We start from the raw sequence: 24,653 nt of genomic DNA, 5'->3' as shown, positions 1-24,653 counted from the left end.
CGAGAAGGGAAAGTGAACTTTAAACACAGAACTTTGAGAAATGGAATTAGCTAGAACAATTACTTTTTAAAAGTGGTTGCTCTTATTCTCTTGCCAGAGAACTGGTTAGTTTTGGGCTATCGTTGTGATAGAAGTTAAATACATTGGGCCAAATTCTTGATTTCACTGAAATTTTTCCAGTTGATAGCAGCAGGGAATTTTTTTTACTGCATGTTGTGATCTGGTATCCGTGTCCTGCAGTGACATGAAGCAACTGGCAGCAGGTGCCCATGGGAGGAACAATGTGCTGTATTATAATAAATGCCATCTGTTGGTGGACTGTGAAATGAGAGAGTGGTCTCAGTCAGGCTCCATTGTCCCTACTGACACGAACTGGCCCCTGGCTAGCAATACGGATAGAGTGTGGACCGTGCAGACAGAACTCTCCTGGCTCCAAGAGGTGGCCCCTCCAGGGCAGGGCTGAAGCACATTAACCCTGTGTGTGGGTGAACCTTGCAATGCTGCTGTCTCTGCTGGAGATAAACAGAAGGCATTGGGATCCAGGGATGTCCATCTGGCACCTTCTTGAGCACTGAACTGTTATTAAAAACAAAGGTCTTCTTGTGGGTGCTCAGTGGCTTAGTGGCCAGGGCACAGGATGAGGAGACCGGGGTTCTATTCCCAACTCTACCACTGGCATACTGGGTGACCATCAGCAAGTCACTTTAACCTTTCTGTGCCTCAGTTTCCCCATCTGTAGAATGGGGAGAATGATCCTTCCCTTCTTTGTAAAGTGCTTTCAGATCTACTGCTGTTGAGTTCTAGATAAGTGCTAGGTACTATTGTGAATATTGCAGCCATGGTGAACACTCCCATTGGCTTTAATGGAAGCAAAGTTAGGCCAACAGAGCATTTCAGAAAATGCTACCTTTAGGGTCCAACTTAAGAAGCGCCTCTCTCCTGTCGCGGATGGGGATCATTGTTGGGCTGGGGTCATTCCAACTCCATACTAGTGAGGCAGATCCCCATAGCAAAGGGCTTTTTTTCTGGGCGTGGCTGAGGCCTACCTGCCCGACCTTCACCAGCTCTGTGTTTCTGTTGCAGGTCACCTATGTGAGCAGAGGCTGAAGAAATCAAACTCCTTGCCACCCCCGCGCTCTCGCATTGTCTCTTCGCATGATGGGACCAGCAGCTTCCACGGAGGCAGCCTGTTCTCTCTCAATACTCCTGGGGGTAGGTCCCGCCGGCTCCTAGCTATTGTCTGGCAATAGTTTTTCTCCTTTGTGCTATTAAAATTACCAAAGGCGACAATTGCTCAAAGACACAAGTGCCGTGTGCACCGGGTCCCTGGACTCGGTGTTTCCTCTTTCTCCCACAATAGCATGTTACAAGCATATGTTCTATCAGCATGAAGTGGTCCATCTGCTGGTGGGTTATTGAGGATTTTGTTCCCCAAACTATCTACCCGTATGGCTGCTGCCTAAATAGTTCCCCTGGGCTGTGAATGTTCAGAACCTGATGTTTGCTCAGCCGGTGCCGACAAACATCCACTGAGAGGCTGAGCTACAATCGGATTCTGCTGAACTCTCTCATCAGCCAATATTAGGGGATGCTTTTCACCCGATTCGTTCCAGTTCCCAGATACAGTTGGGTCCAGGAGGTAAATCCTTAGCTGCTCAGGCACTGTGGCATCATGAGTCCATTCTTTAGCAAAGGGAGAAGCCTCTCCCCTTGCTTGTCTGCTCGAAATGAAGCTGTTGTCAGAAAAAGACTTGTATGGGTCTCACCTGGCTATCTGAAGAGGTGAGAAACTGGGGCCTGTGAATCATTGACTCGAAGAGTTTGCTGAGGTTGGCTCTGTGAAAATCCGGCTCTACTCTGCAGCTCTGAGCCTGCGAAGCTGGGTCCTGTGAGTAGACTTTACGGTCCGGTTAGTCTGCAGCTGCTGAGGGTGAGGGATGGCTGCTGATTTTCAGCCTTGCGGTGATTTAAACTCCCCTACATCAGAGAGCAGCAATAGCCCATGTAGTTAGAGATGGGAGGGCTCAAGTTGAAAATTATATTCCTTTAAGTAATTATTGAAGTTTTGAGGCCTGCTTGCCTTTACGTAGGCCTGGACAAAGAGTCTTGGACCCAAATTTAACTCCTTCCCATGAAGGGGTGTATGTTGCATTCAGCAAATGGGAACCCCTTATTATGTCCAGGTTCAGGTGAGCTTAACATGCAGTTCACCCAGCCCTGCCTTTGTGCCTGGCATGTAACGTCTTTCAAACACGTCGGGTCTGCTTGTCGTTTACATTCAGGCCCCTTGACACTGCTCTCGCAGCATCAGTGAGTCTGCGCCATCGTGTAAATGAGAATCAGGCTCTTAGAGAGAGACATTAATCTTCCACATTCTCCTCCTCAGCTCACTAAACACACATCTGTGCTGAGATGCGAGTGCACAAGAGCACAGGCACACACAGATACTTTCTCTACCCTGTGCTATCCGTGATGCGTTTGTGCAGCTGGAATTGGGTATATTTCTTGACTAAGAGTCGTTGAAATATTTTATCAAATTAAGCACCTGTTCCCAAAGGAGCTCCAGATGGTGTGTGAAATGAAAGAGAGCTGCCCATATGCAGAATTTCCAGGGGAGATAGGGGGTGCAGAAATACTGTTATGCATCTATATATGCTTTTAATGGACTTTCTGATGAGTGTCAACAGGACAGGTTGTCCCGATGTGCCCTATGTCTAAGCTAATGTGTGAGCTATTTCTACAACTGTTGTATTCCCAACCTGGGCGTTTTCACTGCAGGAAAGATGTGGACAAATTGGAGAAAGTCTGGAGGAGAGCAACAAAACTGACTAAAGGTCTAGAGAGTCTGACCAATGAGCAAAGACTGAAAAAAATGGCTTTATTTAGTCTGGAGAAGGGAAGACTAAGGGGGGACATGATAACAGTATTCAAGTACATGAAATGTTGTTATAAAGTGTGAATAATAAATTGTTCTCCTTAACCACCGAGGACAGGACAAGAAGTAATGGGCTTAAATTTTAGCAACAGAGATGTAGGGAAAAATCTTTTCAACTGTCATGGTAGTTAAGCACCGGAACAAATTCCCTAGGGAGCTAATGGCATCTCTGTCATTGGAGGTTTTTCAGGACAGGTGAGACAAACACCTACCAGGGATGGTCTAGATGATACTCAGTCCAGCCTCAGTGCAGGGGACTAGACTAGATGACTTATCCAAGTCCTACATTTCTATGATTCTATGACGAGGTATGTGAAGTACTGAATTAGACATTTTGCACAAAGTGTTAAAAAAGGTAATGCAGGAAGAAGAAGAATCTGAGATTTTAAAGCCAGAAGGGACCATTATGATCTCCTAGTCTGATCTCCTGCAAAGCACAGGAATTCTTGCATCAAGCCCGCATCTGGTAGTTGAGCTAGCTCACATTTTGATGGTATGAATCAGAGGCAGTTGACTGTCTCAGAGAGCGTGTATATGCGTGTGTGTGTGTGTGTTTGTTTTCACCAGAGAACCTCATAAGGTTCAGTTCAGAGAAAAGTCAAAGGTTTAGATTTTGATCCAAATTCGCTGACCTGGAAATCCCTCAAAAATGTGCTCCCGCACAAGATTTCCACTTCTCCCTTGTGGGTCAGAAATCTGGTCTGAATCCTCTCTCCCACAGCACACCTGCTTCTAATTCAGCAGGAGTTCGGAAGCACAGAGATATGGGAAATGTAAATGCCTGGCTGGGTGTCACAGTCCCAGGTGGAGTGCTCTATGTGCTGAGCTGTGTGCGCTGGCCTCATGTGGCAGAGTGAATTGGATGAATGCACCCTCCATGGAATGGTTTTGATATCAGAACATTCAGCTTTTAAATTGCAGAAGTTCCCCTACTGAGACAGGCTTTTCCAGCCAGGCATCCTCCTTTCTCATTAATTTTTTAACATGGCCCATAAGGTTAAACATTGTGGACACTTGCTGAAATATGACTATTGCTAAAATACGAGCATTTTGGCTCAAGATGTCTAACCCAATTTGCCGTGTCTGGGAAACAGTAAAATAGATTTAAAATTAAATTCAGGTGGGTAATTTGCAAATAACCCTTGTTTACCAATTTTTTAAGAAAATGTAATGCACCAAGACTCAAACAGCCTCTGTGTGGAGTTACACGTCATGTAGAGAGTTTAATCCCATGCATCAAGTGCTTGGTAGTGGATTGTATTTCACATATTAAATATTTGGCTGGCACTTCAATTGGGAGCTGCTCCAGCGGCAATTTTGTGGAGAAATGAGAGAGAGAGAGAGGAGTGAAAGAACATTTTAATAAAAACGTAGATGTGTGCATAGTGTACAGCAGGAAACAGGCCGGTTTTGAACTCAGGGAGAGGAACAGAATTCCCTTCTGGAACGTTTGGTGGCTTGAGATTGTTTAGGTTCATCTGGATATTCTGGCGATTGTCAGAGTCCCGTAAATCCCACATGCTTGTTGTTTATTCTGCATTTAATCCAGGCCTCGTAGTTACGTTGTCACTACTGAGAGGAACTTTTGTTGGGATCCCCAGGCCAGAGAGAATTAATATAGCGCAATGTGTCACTCAGATCTGGCACGATGGCTGCACATATAGGAGAGATGTGACTTGTCGGCTGTCTGTGGAAAGCTTCAGAAATTGTGTAATGTAAAAAACTGCCTGACAGCCCTGGGTGTGTTGCTTTCATGGCCGATTTCGGTGCCAAACCCTGGGAGAGGGACCTTGGTATCAATTCCACCTACTACCCAGGCTTCTACTGGGACTACTCAGCTTTTACTGGCCCCTTAGGCCAGACTGAGGCTTGGTCAAGGAAAGAGCAGTCTGGACCGCAAAGCGGCTGTTCCTCAGCTCCCCTTCCTGGTGGTTGCCTCTTCATTTGCTTGCTGATCTAGGCGGCTTCAAACACGTGCGTGCTTGAGGCAACTCAAGTCAGCATATCCCTCTGTTTGCCCAGGTCATCCATCCGTCTCCCTGTCTCAGCGGTCTACTGCACTGCTCCCCGTGAGGTCCACCCCCGACTCGCTCAGCCCCAGACTCTGACGCTTGTTTCCTTTGCACCCAGCTAAGAACGTGTCCCAAGCCCAGAAGCTGGCGGACGTGGACAGCGAGCTGGCTGCCATGCTGTTCAGCCGCCTGCAGGAAGTGAGCACGGCCTTCCAGCACGCCAGCCGCGAGGCCAGCGCCAGCCGCAGGCGGAAGCTGGAGAGGATGATGATGGTGCGACAGCTCGAAGCCCAGGAGGATGTCAGCGGGAGGAGAGCAAGCCTCATGGTGAGGAGCACAGAGCGCTGTCGAAACGATCTTGGGAGCAATCGGGAGCTAGGCCTGACAAAACACCTTGTAGCATCTCTCATGTCAGGGTTTGGGGGCGGATTCCTTCGGATGAATCCTCAGACACACAGGGGAGGGGCCCACATCAGTCTGTTAGTCATAGTGCGTCTCTTCTTCGATAGGGCCGGCGTGAGGAGCGCATCCAGCACTCCAGGGACCTGCAGATTATTGATGCCTACCGGGAGCGCATCAAGGCCGAGAGCATCTCCAGCATGCTGAGTCAGGCCATCACCACCAACTACACGCTCTATGCCACGCTGGGCACCGCAGAGTTCTTTGAGTTTGCCCTGAGAAACCCATACAACGTCCAGCACACAGTGACGATTGAGATCGACCACCCTGAGCTGAGGTAGGAGCCAAAGGCCTTCTCCCCTCCAAAATTCTGCACGTTACACTTGGAAAGCCAGCCCAGAGCAAAGAGGCACTTATGGAAACGTGAGACAAGAGGCGTCTTTGGGATCGAGCTTGTTGCTTTTCAGGCTTTATTGGGAAACGCGGGGGGGTTAGTCTATGATGAGGACTCCATCATATACCAATGATCTGCTCCCCCCATTCAGAGATTTCACTTTTCTTTTGTTTTCTTCCCACGTCCTGTATCACTATCCAAAGGGATGGGAGAACGCAAGCTACCGAGAAGCTAAGCACAAAGGAGTTGCCACACTAGGTCAAATCTACCCTAGTTATCCTGCCGCTAGCTGTGACCAATACAACCACCATCAGTAATTCACGTGCCTCACTGTGAAGTGTTCGGGGAGGGGCGGGTGTACTGGGGGCGAGGAGAGGAGAGGTCTTTGTTTCCCAAACCAAAGGTGTGGTTGATTTTGGACTTTTCTTTCCATTTAATATGTGCCTGCACATTCCAGCAACTGTCTTTTTTCCAACCCCCCCCCACAAACCCGCACACTGAGGTTTAGGTATAACTCACAGCCTCATTTTGGGATCAGGGGAACCCCAGCTCCTGGGATGTTCTGTCCCCAAAGTAACTCTGCCTTTGATTTTTTTCCACAGTGTTATTGTGGACAGTAGGGAGTGGAGACACTTCAAAGAGCTGACCCAAACAGTGACTACTCCAGTAGAAGAGGACATGTTCCATCTTCAGGACAACCTCATGCCTCAGGTCTACCTGCGCCCCAAAGAGACCATTCACATTCCATTTAAATACCAGACCTTCTCTATAGACCACGCTGTCATGATGCAGGTACACATATCACCCTATCACTTCTGCTATATTATGATATAGGACAAATAAAACAATGAGGAAAGGGTCCATTTGCCTACCATCATTATCTAGAATTAAACATGATGCTAACTGTATAAACTTCTGTGCCCATCTTATAACCAATGCTATTTCTAGCAGGTGATGGGTAGTATGCCACATCACTTAACATCAGCTGTTCTTTATATTGCTTTCTATAGCATTTCTTTTCTTCTGTTCCTGCTGTCTGGTATCACACCAATAAATTTACAGAAATACGACTTAGCTCATAAGGGAGGGCCTAAAAATATCAGGTCTTTGTTGCCAAGGAGCAATGGCTGAATGTCTGTGGGAGACGTCAGAAATGTCAGGAAGAGGCTCTTCTGTAATCTTCTCTCTTCTGGCCCCAGCAGAACCAGGAAACAAAAAGCACACAAAACTGGAAAAAATAAGAAGGGACTCAGCCTTTGAGGCCAAAGTGGCTTGTCCACCTGTTGTGGTTGAATAATAATAGCAAACAAACTCACAGTGTTTGTGAGGCTCACATGAGGATTAAAACAGAGAGGCCTTACATTTTAAAGACAGGGCTCTAGCTTCAGGGGGAACAATCCCCTCTACCTTTGCAACTGGCTCACGTCCGCCTGTGCTTCTCAGTTCTTGATGTGTTAAGATTTAGGGCCAAATTCATTGGTATAACTCCATCAGTGGGATGAATGCGACCCTTAGTCTGTTCTTTAGAAGCATAAAACTGGCTTTTAAAATGAGATTGTATCCAAATTGTTCCCTTTTATTCCCTTTTTAGCTCAATTCCACGGAATAAATGAATAGGGGAGGCAAAGCTGCTGGGTGCTTGTAGAATTCAGAGTGGTTAGGCCGAGGTACAAGCCAGCTATGTAACCCTAGAGTGCTCCTCTAACTCTCAGCAGTGGGACAGAAGAGAAGGTTCAGAGGACAACAGGCTCTTGATGCTGTCTGCAATGCATTGCACTATTTTACTGATGTTCACAGATTTTAGCAAAGCCACCAATGACAAGAACATGCAGAAATATAGAAAAGCAACTCTCACTTCCTCAACAACACTGCAAAGAGGCCAATAGCAACAAGAAATTTGCAATTCATGGTGTTTTAAAGTTAGTACCTGAATTCCCAGGTGCAAGGGAGAGCTCTTCTAGAGCAGAGCACTTTGTGTTTTGCAGGACAACGTTATCTGGTTATCTGCGTAGGGGATCTCTGCTCTGAAACCCTGCTCTCCCAACATGCAGGGAGCTGTCATTGATTGGTGTATGCAAAGAGCAGCTGATCACAAGGAGAGGGACAGCTGGAGGCTCTGGGAGGAGAATTTTACCCTTACTAGTTTTCACTGTGATACGGTTTCTTAAACATTATAGATTTAGATCAAAACAGTGGTGAAAATTCCAAAGAATGCATTCATGACATGATGTGCACTGCTGCTTTGCATGATTACTACTACTTAATTTTTAGCAGGGCCCTGCTGAGCTGAGGTTCAATAAAGGCACAGAAGCTGCACCACCCTGGAAGTCCAGTGCCATGCTGACAAAACGCATCAAGGTAACAGAGGCAAAAAGAAGTGCTGTCATTTAGGTGAATTGCAAATGATCAAAACCCTATGACAAAGATTAAGCCTACACATATATAATTCCTTTTAACTGCCCATTTATGGCAGGCCATAAGGTTTTTAATGATCAGGAAATAAACTTTTCTGAATTTCATTGGATGTCTATTGTAGTGTATAGAAATAGGGTAGTATCCCTTTAAATGCGTTGTGAGCTGTCTGCTGATGTTCACCGTGTTCTCTGTTGTAAATGCCACCACAAACCAGTATGGTAGGGTATAGATAACTAGGCTTTATGTGTTTGTATGTATTTAGTGAGCATGGCTATTTAGAACCCAGTCATGTCTGTGTGGCTTCTCATACAGGTTTTGTTATGAAAAGAGAAGAATACAATGACTTTACAGCCATGGTCAGCATTGTTTTTGAAAGGATTTTGTTTGCAAACATATCTATTGACCTCTCTGTCACCATCCTGTGCTTGGTTTTTAATTCCTCTATCAAATATTGCTTTAAAGCTACTCCCCTGAAAATGCATGGTTTCAATGCCCTGGAGATTCCATTCACAGTTCTAGATTTTACCATCACATATTTATTTAAATTGAGTTCTCTTTATAGCATCCTAGGTCCCCTGCTATTTGGTGGTAACTACTTCAGAGCTGTAAACAGATTGAGAATTGATTTTGTTCCCACTATCAGTCGGAATGAAAGCCAGAGGTGCTATTTTTTCTTGCTGTAGCACAGGGGTCGGCAACCACTGGCATGCGGCTCGTCAGGGTAATCTGCTGGCGGGCCGCGAAAGATTTTGTTTACATTGACTGTCGGCAGGCACGGCCCCCCGCAGCTCCCAGTGGCCGCGGTTCGCCCTTCCCAGCCAGTGGAAGCTGCGGGAAGTCATGTGGGCCTCGGGGACATGCTGGCCACAGCTTCCCGCAGCTCCCATTGGCTGGGAAGGGCGAACCGTGGCCACTGGGAGCTGCGGGCGGCCGTGCCTGCGGATGGTCAACGTACACAAAATGTCTCGCCGCCCGCCAGCAGATTACCCTGATGGGCTGCATGCGGAAGGTTGCCGACCCCTGCTGTAGTATTTATTGATGGTCTCTTTACTTTCTCTCTCAACGAATTCATTATTATTTTTTGTTTTGCACAGATCTCCTTTAAGGCAAGTGGTGACAAACCCATTGCAATTCTCAGTGTTAATGTGGAGCCTCAGCCCCACGTGGTGGATCAGACATTCCGATTCTATCATCCGGAGCTCACCTTCCTGAAGAAGTCCATACGGTTACCTCCATGGTACACCTTGCCAGGTAACTGTCTGCATTCAGCTGAGAACTGGCATGCAAATATTGTGCCTGCTTGTGTTTCCATGTTTTGTTTTGCAGGGCTGTAGGTTTTAAAGAGATACATACTTAGAGATTTGCCATTTTTCGGGCCTTCCTGATAACGAGGGCAGGAGATGGGCCTATGCCTAACAGCAGGGAGAGTGGTCATCTTATGCTTTTTTCCCCAGGTGCCCCAGCAGGAATGCCAGGTGGGGAACCGGAGATGTACGTCCGCTGCAGTGACCCCAACATCATTTGCGAAACAAAAAAAATGGTACTACTTACACAAATCAAGCGGCAATCCAATGGAGTCTATCCTCTATGTTCACCATCTCTTTTCTATCGATCGCTTTATCTAAAGCAAAGATACCATGCACCAATGGTTCATTGATCTGTAATGATAGAATATTGGGTGTTACTAGGTTGTGACTGCCTCACTCCCCTGTTAAAAAGGAACAGAACTTCTCTAGCCTGCTTCCATCATATTTGTGGGTTTAATACCACAATATAAACCATAATTTGTTATGCTGCATTGCATTGTTGTTGTGAAGAAAGGCCAGATTTGAAATGCTGGTGGAAACTGCCACCTATGGAAACACCAGCTCTCCAGCTAGGTGCCACAGATAAATTCTTCAGAAATCAGAGGTTCCAATAAGGAAAGAAGTAAAAATGTGTCCTTATTGAATAGACCGCAAAACCTCAACTGGATTGCGGTGCTGCTCTTTGTGTCATATTCCAAGACAGCATCCAAGTACTCAAGACTCAGTTACTACAGGGAGGAGGGCCACTCGATCAATCGATAAATAAATAAATCGATCGATCTAACTTCTGATCCCTTTCCTTTCAGGTGATGATATTTCTCCATCATACAAGCGTTGCTTGATCTCCTGCATCTCCCTCTGATAGCCTGATCCAATAACTGAGACGCTTTTGGGGCTGATCCAAAGCCCACGGAGGTTAATGACAGGCTCTCACTGACTGTCAATGGGCTTTTGATCAGGCCATCAGAGGGAGATGCATAGAAAAGCAGCTCATGATATGCTCTGTGTTGTAATTTTTAGCTCTGATTCCAAGTTTCCTGGATTTTATTTTCAGCCGGTTGGGATTTAAATGAAAAACAAACTCACACATAAATGCGGACGGTAATGAAGGTGCTTGTTAATTGCCATTGCAGAAATCTGCTAGCATGGTAATTGGATTATGGCTTGTTAGAAAACTTGAGGGAAATTCTGCAAAATCTAATTACTGAAACAGACCCGGAATGTGAGAGCCGTTTGTATCCTCTTTTGTAATTAAAAATGTTTGAAGAAGCCAAGCTGTATAATAATATAATAGGGTAGTTTAGCTGGGTTCTGGAGCCCTCTGCTTGTGGAAGTGGAGTGGTGGGGGGTTAAAATAAAGGGAAAAGGAACCCCTGGGGTCCTCATTAGCTGGTTTGATCTCTTGGTTAACTATTCTAACGACACTTTCTGATTTTGTACTCAGGGTCCTGGGGAGCCACAGGATGTGTTCTTAAAAGTAGCTGGAGGACCAAGCCCACAGATCAAAAAATTCTTTGTTGCTATTTACACGTAAGTAAGAGAATCCAAAAGTAGAAGAGAGAGAATTCTCCAGAAATCTTGTCAGAGCAGATAAGGAAATGCACATGGAACATTCCTAGTACACTGGTTCCAGCGCGTGACTTATTTTTCTGACAAGCAAAAATTTGGAAGAAGATCTGTATGATTCTCTTGAAATACGCCTGTTTGCAAAACCTGGACTAGGGTGGAAGATGTTAAGAAGGTTCTGAAGATTCAGTGTCACCTTTCCCTTTAGTACAGTCATAACAAGCTCCTCTCTCTCTGCTCCAGGGATGCCTGGCTTGCTGCACCCATTCAGATCTGGCAATTTTACCTTCACTCGCTGCAACGTGTGGATGTTAGCTGCATAACTGGCCAGCTGACCCGCCTTTCCTTGGTTCTCAGGGGCACCCAAACGATCAGGAAAGTGAGAGCTTATACCTCCCACACACAGGAGCTGAAGGTAGGCTCTGCCATTGGACTCAGAAGTGTTTGCTGCCAATTCCTCTCTTCCTTCCCCACCACAAAGAGAAACTTTTCATTTGGAAGAGACTGGAGTTAGGAGTGAGTTGAAAATTAGTGAAATCCTTCACAATTATAATTATGAATGGACTTATGTTGACAGTCCCAGTGAAAATAATCCTCCAATATGAAACCAGTCCCATTAGGAATTATGAACAATTTACTGCCATAAAGTCTTCATTATAATTATCTTTTGATTAAAGTCATCATGTGTAGGATCATTGGTACAAGACCCCAGAAGGCAAATTATCTGAATTAATGAGACTATCTGAAGACTAATAATTTCTTTAGAATTCATTTAGTCGTAATTATAAATGTGAATAATAAAAGACACACAAACCATTCCATGAATTAGGAAATAAAGAAATCAGTGTTTAAATGTTGTCCTCACTGAGGCAGAACATGGAGATGAATTCCCTTGACGGCGTCCAGAGCGAGCTCCGTCACCACAATGGGCTGCTTTCATTGCAGTGACCTGAATTATGGTTGGGAGTTGTACATCTTGAATTCTGTGTTAACTTCCCGTGACGTAGGGGCTGGGCTCTAGTTGGCCGGCGTGGTAATTAGAACTGTAATACATTGCAGGGAAGCATGTGTGAGAAGGCAGCCCCTGCCTGACGCACCCTCCTGCGGCAGGCCATGGCCTGGTCTGCCTCAATTTCCCCTTTCAGAGTCCTCCAAAACAATCCAAACAGTCTTTGTTACTGTGAATATAGGTCTTGTTTGGTTCATTTATTACAAAAGTCCCATGTACACAAACCATTACAAAAGTTCCACAGTCATAGTCCAGATTTCCCCCAACAGATAAGGCTCTGGGGTCTCTCTCAGGAGAGTAAACCCCCCCCCCCCGTTTGCTGTGTAATGTCACATGGGTCTTTTATCTGATTCATAAATCTGTTTGGCACCTAAAATGAAAGTGTCTGTTACTCTGATATTTCAAAGTATTTTTTCCACCTCAAGTAGGAGGTTCTAGCTATACAAATAACCTGCCCTTTCCTTCTAGCTAATCAGACGGTATTCTGGTAGTCGATATATCGATAGGGCTGTCAGACAAGAATTTTTAGGTGAAACACAAAATGCCAGAACTGTCTTTGCCGAGTGTGTGTAAAAAGAAAAATGATGACTGTAACATTAACGTACATAACTCAACAAAACCAAATACATTCGGAGACCATCTGTTCTGCACGTGGCATCTAATGCTTCCAGTATATCTTAAAGTATTGCATTCTGTAGGTAGCATTTTTTTGAGCCTGCATCAGGCATCCACAGGGCAGTAGCAGGGTTAACATTTCTAGCTGAGATGAGCTCTCTAGATGTTGCTAACTCCATTTTGTTATTGAAATTCATTCTGCTAAGCAAAGTTCCTCTGCAGACAGGCTCTGAATGTGCAACTCAGACAGATTTTACAATGAGGTTAGAGCCTAGTTTATTAATGCAGCCAGCTTTAATTTCCTTCTCAGAAACACACATTTCTTGACATTTGATCAGTGTCTAATTTATATTCCAGACTGGAGTCTAGAAGGTACAGTAGATTAACTTCCCTTCTGACTTGATCAAAGGACACCATGTTGGTGCCTCTAAAAAGATTTTTCATGGCACATGTAAAAGTTTGGGTTAATTTCTCCTCCACTGTCTCTGATGCTGAGACTATCCCAATAACGTGTTATATTAACAGTGCCAATAACTTTGACCATCACTGGTACCATCTTTCATTTTCATCTAGACAATTCTGATTTTCTTGCATTTTTAATATAAAACATTTTGAGCTGGAATGTACCAGATTGAGACCTCATTTCCAGGACCGGAGAGATGCATCATTTGGGGATTCTAATTAAACCTTTTCATTGTCTTTCCTGAGAGGCAGAGAGGCCTCATCTGCACGTGTAGAGTTTGTGTTCCAATGGCTTGGTTGCTGCCCTAAATTGTGAGCATTTCTGCCGGTTTCCATTTTGCTCATTTTCTACAGGTGGATCCCAAAGGTGTGTTTATTCTCCCTCCGAACGGGGTCCAGGACCTGCATATCGGTGTGAGGCCTCAGAAAGCTGGCAGCAGATTTGTTTACCTCAATCTGGTGGATGTGGAGTACCACCAGCTTGTTTCGTCCTGGCTGGTGTGTGTCTCCTGCCGACAGCCTGTCATTTCTAAGGTACCTGGGTGCACTCTTATAACAACCTTCCAGGCAGGTCACTCTGTCTGTGTGTCACTCGAAAGCCTAGAATATCTCCTGAGTCAGTGTGAAGAGATGGAAACAGCTACAAGCATGGCTGAGAGCTCTTTGTGTTTAGAATGTCACCAGGTTCAGTCATCACTGGGATTCGTGGTCTGTTACCATCAAATTTTTAAGTTCTCAGCCACGTTGACTCTACAAATTACACTTGTGCAACCGCATGGGTTGTTAGCTGCTAGTTGAATCTTATTTGCCAAAGATGGAACTGCCCTGAGTGCAAAGTGAGCTGACTAGTTTTACTGGAAGGGTCACTACCGTCTGTAGCTATCTCTATGTCACCCATTACCATAGCCTTTAGCCACCACTTCTGGTCAGAAATCAGTCCCTCACATTGAGTGTGAGAAACTTCCAAGTCATTCATCGTACAGGAAAGGGCGAGACTAGAGTCCTGTGTTGTTACAACTCCAGAATGTGTGTAGAACATTTTGATTTTTTTATTATTCTTTGGACAGTGTTTTGCTTTCTTTGCAGTCTCTTCAAACTTGAAAGACTCTTCCCTTCACCAGGAATATATTATAGGATCATAAAACTGATTTCTAAACATTTGGGACAGATAGTGACAAAACCACTTTGTTCTTTGAGTTAATCACCTTAAAGTAGTAATATTTTTAACAGCAACTAGCCCCGAAGTAATTGCCTTCACATGCTAAATGCAATCAAATTGCCATCGGAATTATAATAACAACTCAATATTACTATATCTGGACAGCTGCTTTAGATATGGCACTGGGTATAACCAGAGGAAGCCCTTGTGGTTTTTCCCTTTGTACATAAATACTGCTGCTTCTCCCGATTTTGTGTATATAGGCCCCAGGTCAGGAAAGCACCGAAGCACAAATCCATGCCCATTCAGGAAAGCACGTGCTGAACTGCCCCTGAAGTTGGCGGGACTTTATGCACACGTTTAAGTGTTTTCCAGAATCAGGACTATAGTGGCATGCGTGTCTGTGGTAACAGTTGTGGGTAGCTCTTGTATTCAGAATATATCGTAGAGGATTTTGAGGGAACCTGGTGTACGGTATGGGTTACATCGTGCTGAGCACTGTGACCTGGATCTAGGATGCACTTAAGCATGTGCTTAACTTTCAGCCTGTGAACAATCCCACTGAAAACCATCAGAAAATCATGTTCAGCCCCTGTTTCGAAGGCAGCTCCACCCATAGAGCCCCTGTTCCCGAAGTCCGTCACAGCAGGGGTATTTCCTAGTAGCGCTGACTCCAGTCTGCTCTGGGATTTCGGGCCAAAGCAGGAAACTGGATTTCCCATTTAACCATTGTTCATTATTAAACATTTCCCTGAAATACTCTACACTGGGGGAAGTTAAGCGCAACATTACAGCACTGCTACACTTTCCCTCGTAACGCCAGAACCACTCCCGTGTGCCGTGTGATGGGAATTAGCACCATGGCGGTCCTGATGGAAATAAATTAGCTAGCTGGCGAAGGAGCCTGGCTATGATCCCAGCTGAGTCCCTTTGTCATTGAGGCGAATAACCCCATATATACAAAAGACTCACTGCAGAATTCAGGCCGGGGGAGAGCCCTTTCTCCACCTTGCCCTGATGGTAGAAATTTAAGCATAATCCATGCTTCCTGGGGGCTGAGAGGAAAGCCAGGTGAGGTGAGGGAACTAATGTTTTCACAGTGAGTGAAAGTTTCCCCAGTGCAAGGCCTATGCAGCACTTTAGCCTTCAGTAAAGGGTTTCAAGTGGGATTTAAGGGGGCCCTCTCTGGCCCACCCATTGGGAATAGCCTAACAGAGGATCCACTGAGGAAGAAAAATTCCTCTAATGAATAGACACGAGACATTGTAACCAGAACTGACACCATCGCCGTGGGATGTGTGGTCGGGAGAGAGGGGGCTGACTGTGGTAGCCTGGAGACACCCCTTAAAGTTTCTGGTCAAAACATTTTGAAAGGGATTTTCAAAACCACTGAGCCTTGTCCTAACGAGAGTTCGACCATTGGCTTTGGCGGGAGCAGATTCAGGCCAGCCTTGAGTACTTTGGACCCACCTGCCCCTTGTTCCTATGAAATGGTCCTAGGAGATTTGAATAGATAATAGATAATAGATAGATAATTGGGACTGGAATGATAGATAGAGACGTCTTCTGTTCTTGCTGCCGAGCATAGGGACTAGAAGATCCAGAAGGAGCCATTCAGTCCCCGCTGTTATTCCTTCCATAAATGGAATAACATAGGTTCTTCCTAAACAGAATCTGCGATTGGGTCATAATCACTTCGCTTCCATGTTCTAATAACTCATTGCTGGATTCTTATATAGTAGTTTTCACTCTCTGCAAATTTACTGAACATTTTGGTAGTGACTCCAGAATAAAGGGAAATCAAAAACCAGTCGGAGAACACTTCAGTCTCTTTGGTCACTCAATTACAGACCTAAAAGTGGCAATTCTTCAACAAAAAAACTTCAAAAACAGACTCCAACGAGAGACTGCTGAATATGGAATTAATTTGCAAACTGGATACAATTAACTTAGGCTTGAATAAAGACTGGGAGTGGATGGGTCATTACACAAAGTAAAACTATTTCCCCATGTTTATTCCTCCCCTCTTGCCCCCGCCCCCACCCCAGCTGTTTCTCAGACGTTCTTGTCAACTGCTGGAAATGGCCCACCTTGATTATCACTACAAAAGGTTTTTTCCCCCCCCCGGCTCTCCTGCTGGTAATAGCTCACCTTACCTGATCACTCTCGTTACAGTTTGTATGGTAACACCCGTTGTTTCATGTTCTCTATGTATATAAATCTCCCCACTGTATTTTCCATTGAATGCATCCGATGAAGTGAGCTGTAGCTCACGAAAGCTTATGCTCAGATAAATTTGTTAGTCTCTAAGGTGCCACAAGTCCTCCTTTTTCTTTTTGTGAATACAGACTAACACGGTTGCTACTCTGCTTCCTGTGGGTGTTTACTATACCGTGTGGGAAACCATTGTGCTTTTACTCCAGACTTGGCCTGTGTCAGTACTGAAATGACAACACTGTGATTTCTTATATGTAACCACAGGCATTTGAAATAACGCTCCCTGCCGGCGGAGGGAAAGGCTCCAACAAGCGGATCACATACACGAACCCGTATCCCTCCAGGAGGATGTACTTCCTGCATACCAACCGAGCTGACCTGCTGCAGTTCAAGGAGGATTCCTTTGAGGTAGCAAACCAGAGTGGCGGGAGAAGCTCAGATACCCTTGCAGTAGGCCTGCCTATCTTTCTGGTTTTCAATCCTCAAAGGTTTTCCAAAGCTAACGATTTTCTCCAATGCTCAATGGCTGACTTTCAGAGACGCTGTTCCTGTTGACTCTAGCCGGAGTTCTGGGAGGTGAACACGTTTGAAAATCACTCCCAGAATGTTTTTCTGCATGTCGTGGTCTGTTGTGGTCCATCATTTGCTTCTTACCCTGAATCCTAGAATGCGTGTTCCACTCACAGCAAAACTCCACCATTTGCTCAGGGAGACTGGAAACAGATTAGTAAGCTTCATGCGTTTTGAAAACTTTAGACTTCTTTTGTGCTCTGTAAGCGTTTGCTAGGGAAGGGTGGTGCTGTGTGAACTCAGTGGGTTGGGATGTCTGACACGGGGACCAGGTAGAAATCACGTTATGTGTTACAGTCGGGCACGTCTCCCGTGCCTGCTTTGTCAGCTGACAGAGCCCTCCTGCAGCTTGGTGCCAAATGCACACATATGCTAGTGCAAGGCATGCTGGTGTAAGGAGAACGGAGATGTTTAGTGCTGACATCTCACTCTTTTTGCAGATTGGAGGAGGGGAGACGTACACTATTGGCTTGCGGTTTGCACCAAGCCAGAGCACCGGGCAGGAGGAGATTCTGATTTATATCAATGACCATGAAGACAAGAATGAAGAAACTTTCTGTGTGAAGGTTGCCTATCAATAAAGAGGAGGCTTTGCCTGCGGATCAGTAGAATGACGTGTTCCTGGAGCATCTGTCAAAGCTTTTATCTTACTCCACCTACCAAGCGACATAGTCCTGTTGTTACCAGCTTTAGAGACTTTTCCCTCCATAGATTTTCTGGTTCTGAATTTCCTTGACAATGTTTGCAGACAGAAAACTGAGTGAGCTGCTCTGTGAACCTAGCCCACATGCTGGCAGGATGTGTTTCCTTCCTGTTTGCAGTTTGCCTCTATTTAATCAAGCCATGGACAAGTCACTATGATTTATTGTCTGACTGAATTCTTGGCACATTAACATGACCGCCAATGATGTAACATAGCCATATTTGTTCTACTTAAAATGGTAAATGAATCCCTATGTATTTATACCATATGCCACAGTCCAGACGATTGTCACTATTTCTGTTATCCTTTGCTGAGCCGTGGGCTTGTTTGGATTTTATTTATAATTCTTTTTTAACAGATTTTAAAAAGCTGCATTTCCAGAATGTGTTTGTTTTAAGTATTTTGTTTTTTGAACTGTATTTTGTACACAAAGACGACAATTTTATGGTACTTTACTCATTCTAGTTCATCTAAATTGTTGCACAGAGCTCAAAGAGTGCAGCACAGAGTTTTCTGTTACAAGGCTTTTGTTTGCCAGTAGCTCCCCATTGCACGCTGGAGCAAGCAGCTGGGTTGTCCTTCCTCTCGCTAATCCCTTTAAGTGACAGATCAGAAGATCTCCACAATCCACCCCATCACCTGCATTTCTATGAACTGTCCCGGAGGCTAGAAGGGCTCAGCAGGTTCTGTGTGTGATTTCAAATCACTCAGTCAGCTCAGAATTCGTGCATTATTTGAATTGACAGAAGATAATCTCTTCTAAAGGTGAGTACTAGAGATGTCAAAATTGTCTGACGCTGGAATTTCATTTAATCTATGAGCACACAGCATCCAAATCTAGTATTGGTTTCAGGGTAGGGGACCCTTGCAGATCTCAGGCAAAGGTGGGAACTGGAAAGCATGAAATCAGGCGATACAGTACATGTAGGAATAAAGAAATGAATTATGGCCACAGGTCAAGGGGTAGAATTGGGCTAACTCTGCTTAATATTAAAAATCAAGTCAAAGGGAGTTAACTGAGAGGGTTGAAAATGGACAAGATCACCCCTAGGGCACTGTCTCAGCCACAGGTGAGGGAGTGGTAGACAAGTGGGTGATGAATTTGCAGTGGCCTATGTGAAACAAGTGGGTAATCTCAGTCCATTTCCCAGTGCACAGATAACAGCCTCACAGGTAGACCCCTTGCTGGCAATCTCAGCAGGGAGGCCATGAGGAGGAACTGCCCTTTCACCTGCTGAGATTGTCCCATCAGAACACTCAGGCATGTGATGGGGCAGTGTCTGGGGAGATTGTGAAGACCATGCGCACCTCTGTGTTATAGGCTGCCATTCTTCAGTATTATATTGCCTTTTGCCTCTGGAGTCTATGCCAACAATTCATGCTCCCTCATCCCCATTGTCAACGTAGCATCAGGCAAGGTGCCACACCTTGCCTAAAGCCATATCTCCCTGCCACATACCATACCTAATTAGCACAAACAACATTAATAGAGCACACACTAAGTGGATTAGGAACTGGCTAACTGATAGACTTCAAAAAGTAGACTAACCTAGGCCCATTCAATTAAAATGTATTTTAATACAGCCACGTGCAAAGTTACACATCTAGAACAAGGAATACAGGCCACACCTACAGATTGGCGACCGTATCCTGGAAAGCAGTTACTCCGAAAGGGATTTAGGGGTCATTGCAGACACACAACTGAACATGAGCTGTGGCACAAGGGCTAACGTGATCCTTGACTGTATGAACAGGAGGATAGCGAGCAGGAAGGCGATACAGCAGTATTGAGACTGGAAGGCCAAGCCCTGTTCTGGTGTCCACACTGTAAAAAAGATGTTGAAAAATTAGAGTGGGTGCAGAGAAGAGCTACAAAAATGATTCGAGGGCTGGAGAAAATCCTTACAGTTAGAAAGTTAAAGAGCTCGATCTGTTTAACATCTAAAATGAAGATGGAGAGGTGATGTGATAGTGTATTAGTGCCCTTGGAACAAGTACCAAGAGAAGTGGTAAATAACCAGGCACATCTTTTGATGTCTCCAAATAAAGACGGGATGCCTTTCTGGAAGATTGAGCTAATGTACTCAATGCTTTTTTTGCCTCTGTTTTCACTAACAAGGTCAGCTCCCAGACTGCTGCGCTGGGCATCACAAAATGCGGAAGAGATGGCCAGCCCTCTGTGGAGATAGAGGCGGTTAGGGACTATTTAGAAAAGCTGGACGTGCACAAGTCCATGGGGCCGGACGAGTTGCATCCGAGAGTGCTGAAGGAATTGGCGGCTGTGATTGCAGAGCCACTGGCCATTATCTTTGAAAACTCGTGGCGAACCGGGGAAGTCCCGGATGACTGGAAAAAGGCTAATGTAGTGCCAATCTTTAAAAAAGGGAAGAAGGAAGATCCTGGGAACTACAGGCCAGTCAGCCTCACCTCAGTCCCTGGAAAAATCATGGAGCAGGTCCTCAAAGAATCAATCCTGAAGCACTTGCATGAGAGGAAAGTGATCAGGAACAGCCAGCATGGATTCACCAAGGGAAGGTCATGCCTGACTAATCTAATCGCCTTTTATGATGAGATTACTGGTTCTGTGGATGAAGGGAAAGCAGTGGATGTATTGTTTCTTGACTTTAGCAAAGCTTTTGACACGGTCTCCCATAGTATTCTTGTCAGCAAGTTAAGGAAGTATGGGCTGGATGAATGCACTATAAGGTGGGTAGAAAGCTGGCTAAATTGTCGGGCTCAACAGGTAGTGATCAATGGCTCCATGTCTAGTTGGCAGCCGGTATCAAGTGGAGTGCCCCAAGGGTCGGTCCTGGGGCCGGTTTTATTCAATATCTTCATAAATGATCTGGAGGATGGTGTGGATTGCACTCTCAGCAAATTTGCGGATGATACTAAACTGGGAGGAGTGGTAGATACGCTGGAGGGGAGGGATAGGGTACAGAAGGACCTAGACCAATTGGAAGATTGGGCCAAAAGGAATCTGATGAGGTTCAATAAGGATAAGTGCAGGGTCCTGCACTTAGGACGGAAGAACCCAATGCACAGCTACAGACTAGGGACCGAATGGCTAGGCAGCAGTTCTGCAGAAAAGGACCTAGGGGTGACAGTGGACGAGAAGCTGGATATGAGTCAGCAGTGTGCCCTTGTTGCCAAGAAGGCCAATGGCATTTTGGGATGTATAAGTAGGGGCATAGCGAGCAGATCGAGGGACGTGATCGTTCCCCTCTATTCGACATTGGTGAGGCCTCATCTGGAGTACTGTGTCCAGTTTTGGGCCCCACACTTCAAGAAGGATGTGGATAAATTGGAGAGAGTCCAGCGAAGGGCAACAAAAATGATTAGGGGACTGGAACACATGAGTTATGAGGAGAGGCTGAGGGAGCTGGGATTGTTTAGCCTGCAGAAGAGAAGAATGAGGGGGGATTTGATAGCTGCTTTCAACTACCTGAAAGGGGGTTCCAAAGAGGATGGCTCTAGACTGTTCTCAATGGTAGCAGATGACAGAACGAGGAGTAATGGTCTCAAGTTGCAGTGGGGGAGGTTTAGATTGGATATTAGGAAAAACTTTTTCACTAAGAGGGTGGTGAAACACTGGAATGCGTTACCTAGGGAGGTGGTAGAATCTCCTTCCTTAGAGGTTTTTAAGGTCAGGCTTGACAAAGCCCTGGCTGGGATGATTTAACTGGGAATTGGTCCTGCTTTGAGCAGGGGGTTGGACTAGATGACCTTCTGGGGTCCCTTCCAACCCTGATATTCTATGATTCTAAGATCTGCTTTAGTCAAACACAAATTACTGGGTTCAATACAGGGGTAACTGGGCAAAATTTAATCCCGTGATATTCAGGAGACCAAACTAGATGATTTAATGGGGCTCTTCTGGCATTAAACTCTGAATCTATGGGAAAACCTGCTGTTGCAGGTCTCTTCACTGTTCTTCACATTATCAGCCGTCTTTAGTTGGAAACCAGACAAAATACGCTCTTAACTTTCCAGGAGGGCAGCCCCGGCTGGTATTGTGTTCAAAGCTGCACAGATATGATCATCTATTCGTATTGTCAATGGAAATTAATTGGGAATGAATGCCTAGTTGCCAGGAGATACTGCACTGTGACAATGCTGTGTGACTGCTGCATGCAGACAGCACAGTGGGAGGGGGAATTAAGGACAAACCGAATACAGAACTGTGAAGGACATCCAATGAATAGAAAAAACACAGGCAGAGGTTTTCAACAACCGATTGTGAGCAGAAGATCTGAATTCTCTTTGCATTAGGTCTAATTCATTCTGGAGGACTGTCCAAGCAGGCCTGTGAAAAAGATTCCTTATTATTTTTAACTGGATTTAAACGAACAATTATATTTGTATAGGCCACAGTGGATGAAAAACTGGTTGCCGTTTCCATTTGGGGGCATAGTTGATGATTATTTTTGTGAAAAATTATTAAAAGTTTTTTTTGCAAAATTTGTCCGCATTTTCCCAATCAGCTCTAGATGTGGGTTATTGTGTGATAATAGGTAATACTGAGTAGACTTCAAACAAGCATCCTCATTTCTGGAAAGTTTTAGATAAATTTTCAAGCGTGTGGTAAGAGCTTTTTGCCAGATTTGCTGTGCTTTCTGTTTTTGTACAGCTTAAAAATACTCTGCAAACATTCTTCCTTGTAGGTTTCTGGTCCAGGACAATAATACTTTGCACTTCCATATGCCTTGCATTTGCAGATCTAAAGGTGCTTTACAAACCTTCAGCCCTATAATCCCCCTGTGTTATAGGTCAGTATTACTGCCTCCATTTTTACAGGGAAACTGAGGCACAATGGTTCAGCAATGCAGAGCTTCTGTGCTTTCTGCAATACAGTGTGATAAGAAAGTTGAGAAGTTGCACAGATCTGAACACCTGCAGCCTCTGTAGAGGACACTAAATATCTAAGTACCTGTCAGAGTTGGTCCTGAAATACCTCCCCAGAACAGCAGCATTTGGGAACATTCTGTATGCAGCTCCAACATTCTTCACCCAAATCCTCCCCCATGGATAGATGGGTAAGCTAAGCACTTTGCCTCCTATTACCTTAATTGCCTCCAAACCTGTCAGCTTGTGATGTTCAAACTGCTGTATTTTCACCCCCACAGAAACCCCTTTTGGCAGTTCTACCTGTTACGCAGAATCCACAATGGATTTGATTAAACCTGCTCATTGATATGTTGCACTGTACTGAACAGAGCTAATTTGCTGCCTTGATTAGCCTCATGAAAAGCAAATCCCTTATCTTTTTGGCTTTCTGGGCTCCTCTTGCTAGAAATCCGGATTGCCAAGCACATCTTAACTACGCACATCTCTCTTTTCCAAGGCTGTAGTGTCATAGACAGTGATTTCAGTTTTTGTTCTGGACCTCAAGGGTTCACAGCAGCAAACTCCTTGGATCCGTTCCATCAGCCCAGAAAAGCAAGCTGTCTCTTACATGAGATAACATAATCACAACCTAATGAGCTACGTTATAGCAAGACAGGGCCTTAGCTGTAATGGGTAACTCTAGAGTCACACCACACCACTGTACGTGAGAACAGAATTTGGAGTGTATATTATACTTAAAGCTAGTGGCTGGAAAAACTCCTGCATTCTTACTTAAGAGCACTGAATGCATCCGATGAAGTGAGCTGTAGCTCATGAAAGCTTATGCTCAAATAAATGGGTTAGTCTCTAAGGTGCCACAAGTACTCCTGTACAGACTAACATGGCTGCTCCTCTGAAACCTGTCAATAAACCTACAGTAGCCTACAGGTACATTCCAAAGAAATACAATGACGGAACAGCAGCTTAAAGACAACAATTGCTCGGTTCTACATAGCGGCTGCAGCATGAAGAGTCCCAGTAACCTTACCTGGGAGGTTCGAGAGCAGCAGTGTACGGATTTGGATAGAAATCTGATGCTGATCACAGCTGTGTAGCACAATCTTCTGCAGGTTCAGTAAAGGAGAAGGAAATAGTTCATGTGGCCCTAGACAGTTCCTGAGGGCTTGTATCCATTTGTCATAGGAGAAATCTCTGGGAACTTTTCATGAACACAAAATTAATTTCAGCACTATTGCTATGGCTGGAATGGTGGGGGCGGGGACTGCAGGTCAGATAGTCAGGTGCTGTGGCAGAGTGGGGCATGGGAACAGCTCCCCTTTGGAAGAAGGGAAAAGTGGAGCCTCACAAGCCCTTTAAGTAGCTACACTGGGCCAGTCCAGGCTACAGCCCATCCCACTGTTGGGGGATGCTTCGGCCCAGACCCCTCACTCCTTTCAAGGAAGCACAGTCAATTCCTCTCTTTGCTGAGCCAGGTAGAGGAGCACAGATGCGGAGAGGAAGATGGGCCGCAGCATTTGCTGACTTCTTGTTGCTTTTTTTTTTTTTTTAATTTTAAATGTTTTTCCTCTCTTTTGTGGGGAGCCTCATTTCACATTGTAGTCTCTAAAGTGAGTCAGCAATTTGCATTTGAAAGCTCCTGCTGCATTCATGTCAGACTGAAAGCAGACCCAGCACTTGAATCTTCCCCAGATAAGCTGCGGCATTCTTACGGCAGACAAAGGCAGCCCATCTTTCAAAGTTAACGTTATCATTTTCATCAGCCTTCCCCCTCTCCCTTTTAATAAAATGCCATTTTTAGCTAAATGGAGCAAAGTGAAAGCCGGGAAGTAGCAGATCCGATTCTTTGATGTCTCTGTGATAAGGATTTAATCCTGTGGTTGCCCCTATTTAGACATTGTAGAGGTATTTTAAAATATTTTAATTTTAAATGGTGTTTTCCTTTCGTTTACAACAGCTCCATCCTCTTTACACTGAAATCCCTTTCCTAGTTAAGGGTGGCCTTCCTTGTGGCTAAAGCAGGGGACTTGGGGGTCAGGCGTCCA

General features: G+C 45.1%; 1 protein-coding gene across 5 annotated transcripts in view; it reads left to right on the top strand.

Annotated features, from left to right (window-relative positions):
- The window catches only part of NPHP4 (nephrocystin 4), a 100,527-nt gene extending 80,564 nt beyond the window's left edge, over positions 1-19,963 (top strand). For 4 of the 5 annotated variants that reach the window (XM_084652085.1, XM_084652082.1, XM_084652084.1 and 1 more), the window contains exons 20-31: positions 1,084-1,212; positions 5,066-5,274; positions 5,457-5,683; positions 6,343-6,532; positions 8,012-8,098; positions 9,250-9,406; positions 9,610-9,695; positions 10,907-10,992; positions 11,272-11,443; positions 13,469-13,648; positions 16,755-16,898; positions 17,501-19,962. In XM_084652085.1, coding sequence (XP_084508211.1) covers positions 1,084-1,212; positions 5,066-5,274; positions 5,457-5,683; positions 6,343-6,532; positions 8,012-8,098; positions 9,250-9,406; positions 9,610-9,695; positions 10,907-10,992; positions 11,272-11,443; positions 13,469-13,648; positions 16,755-16,898; positions 17,501-17,641 — 1,808 coding nt within the window. In that variant the 3' untranslated portion in view covers positions 17,642-19,962. Of the gene's footprint in view, positions 1-1,083; positions 1,213-5,065; positions 5,275-5,456; positions 5,684-6,342; positions 6,533-8,011; positions 8,099-9,249; positions 9,407-9,609; positions 9,696-10,906; positions 10,993-11,271; positions 11,444-13,468; positions 13,649-16,754; positions 16,899-17,500 lie in introns of all 5 variants that reach the window. The other variant, XM_084652086.1, reaches the window with a different exon arrangement.
- Positions 19,964-24,653: the final 4,690 nt, after the last annotated feature.

Source organism: Lepidochelys olivacea (genome assembly GCF_965140295.1).
Source record: "Lepidochelys olivacea isolate rLepOli2 genome assembly, chromosome: 18".
Classification (NCBI taxonomy): domain Eukaryota; kingdom Metazoa; phylum Chordata; order Testudines; family Cheloniidae; genus Lepidochelys; species Lepidochelys olivacea.
Note: the sequence above shows the minus strand (reverse complement) of the source record. Positions and strands in the feature narration are given on the sequence as shown.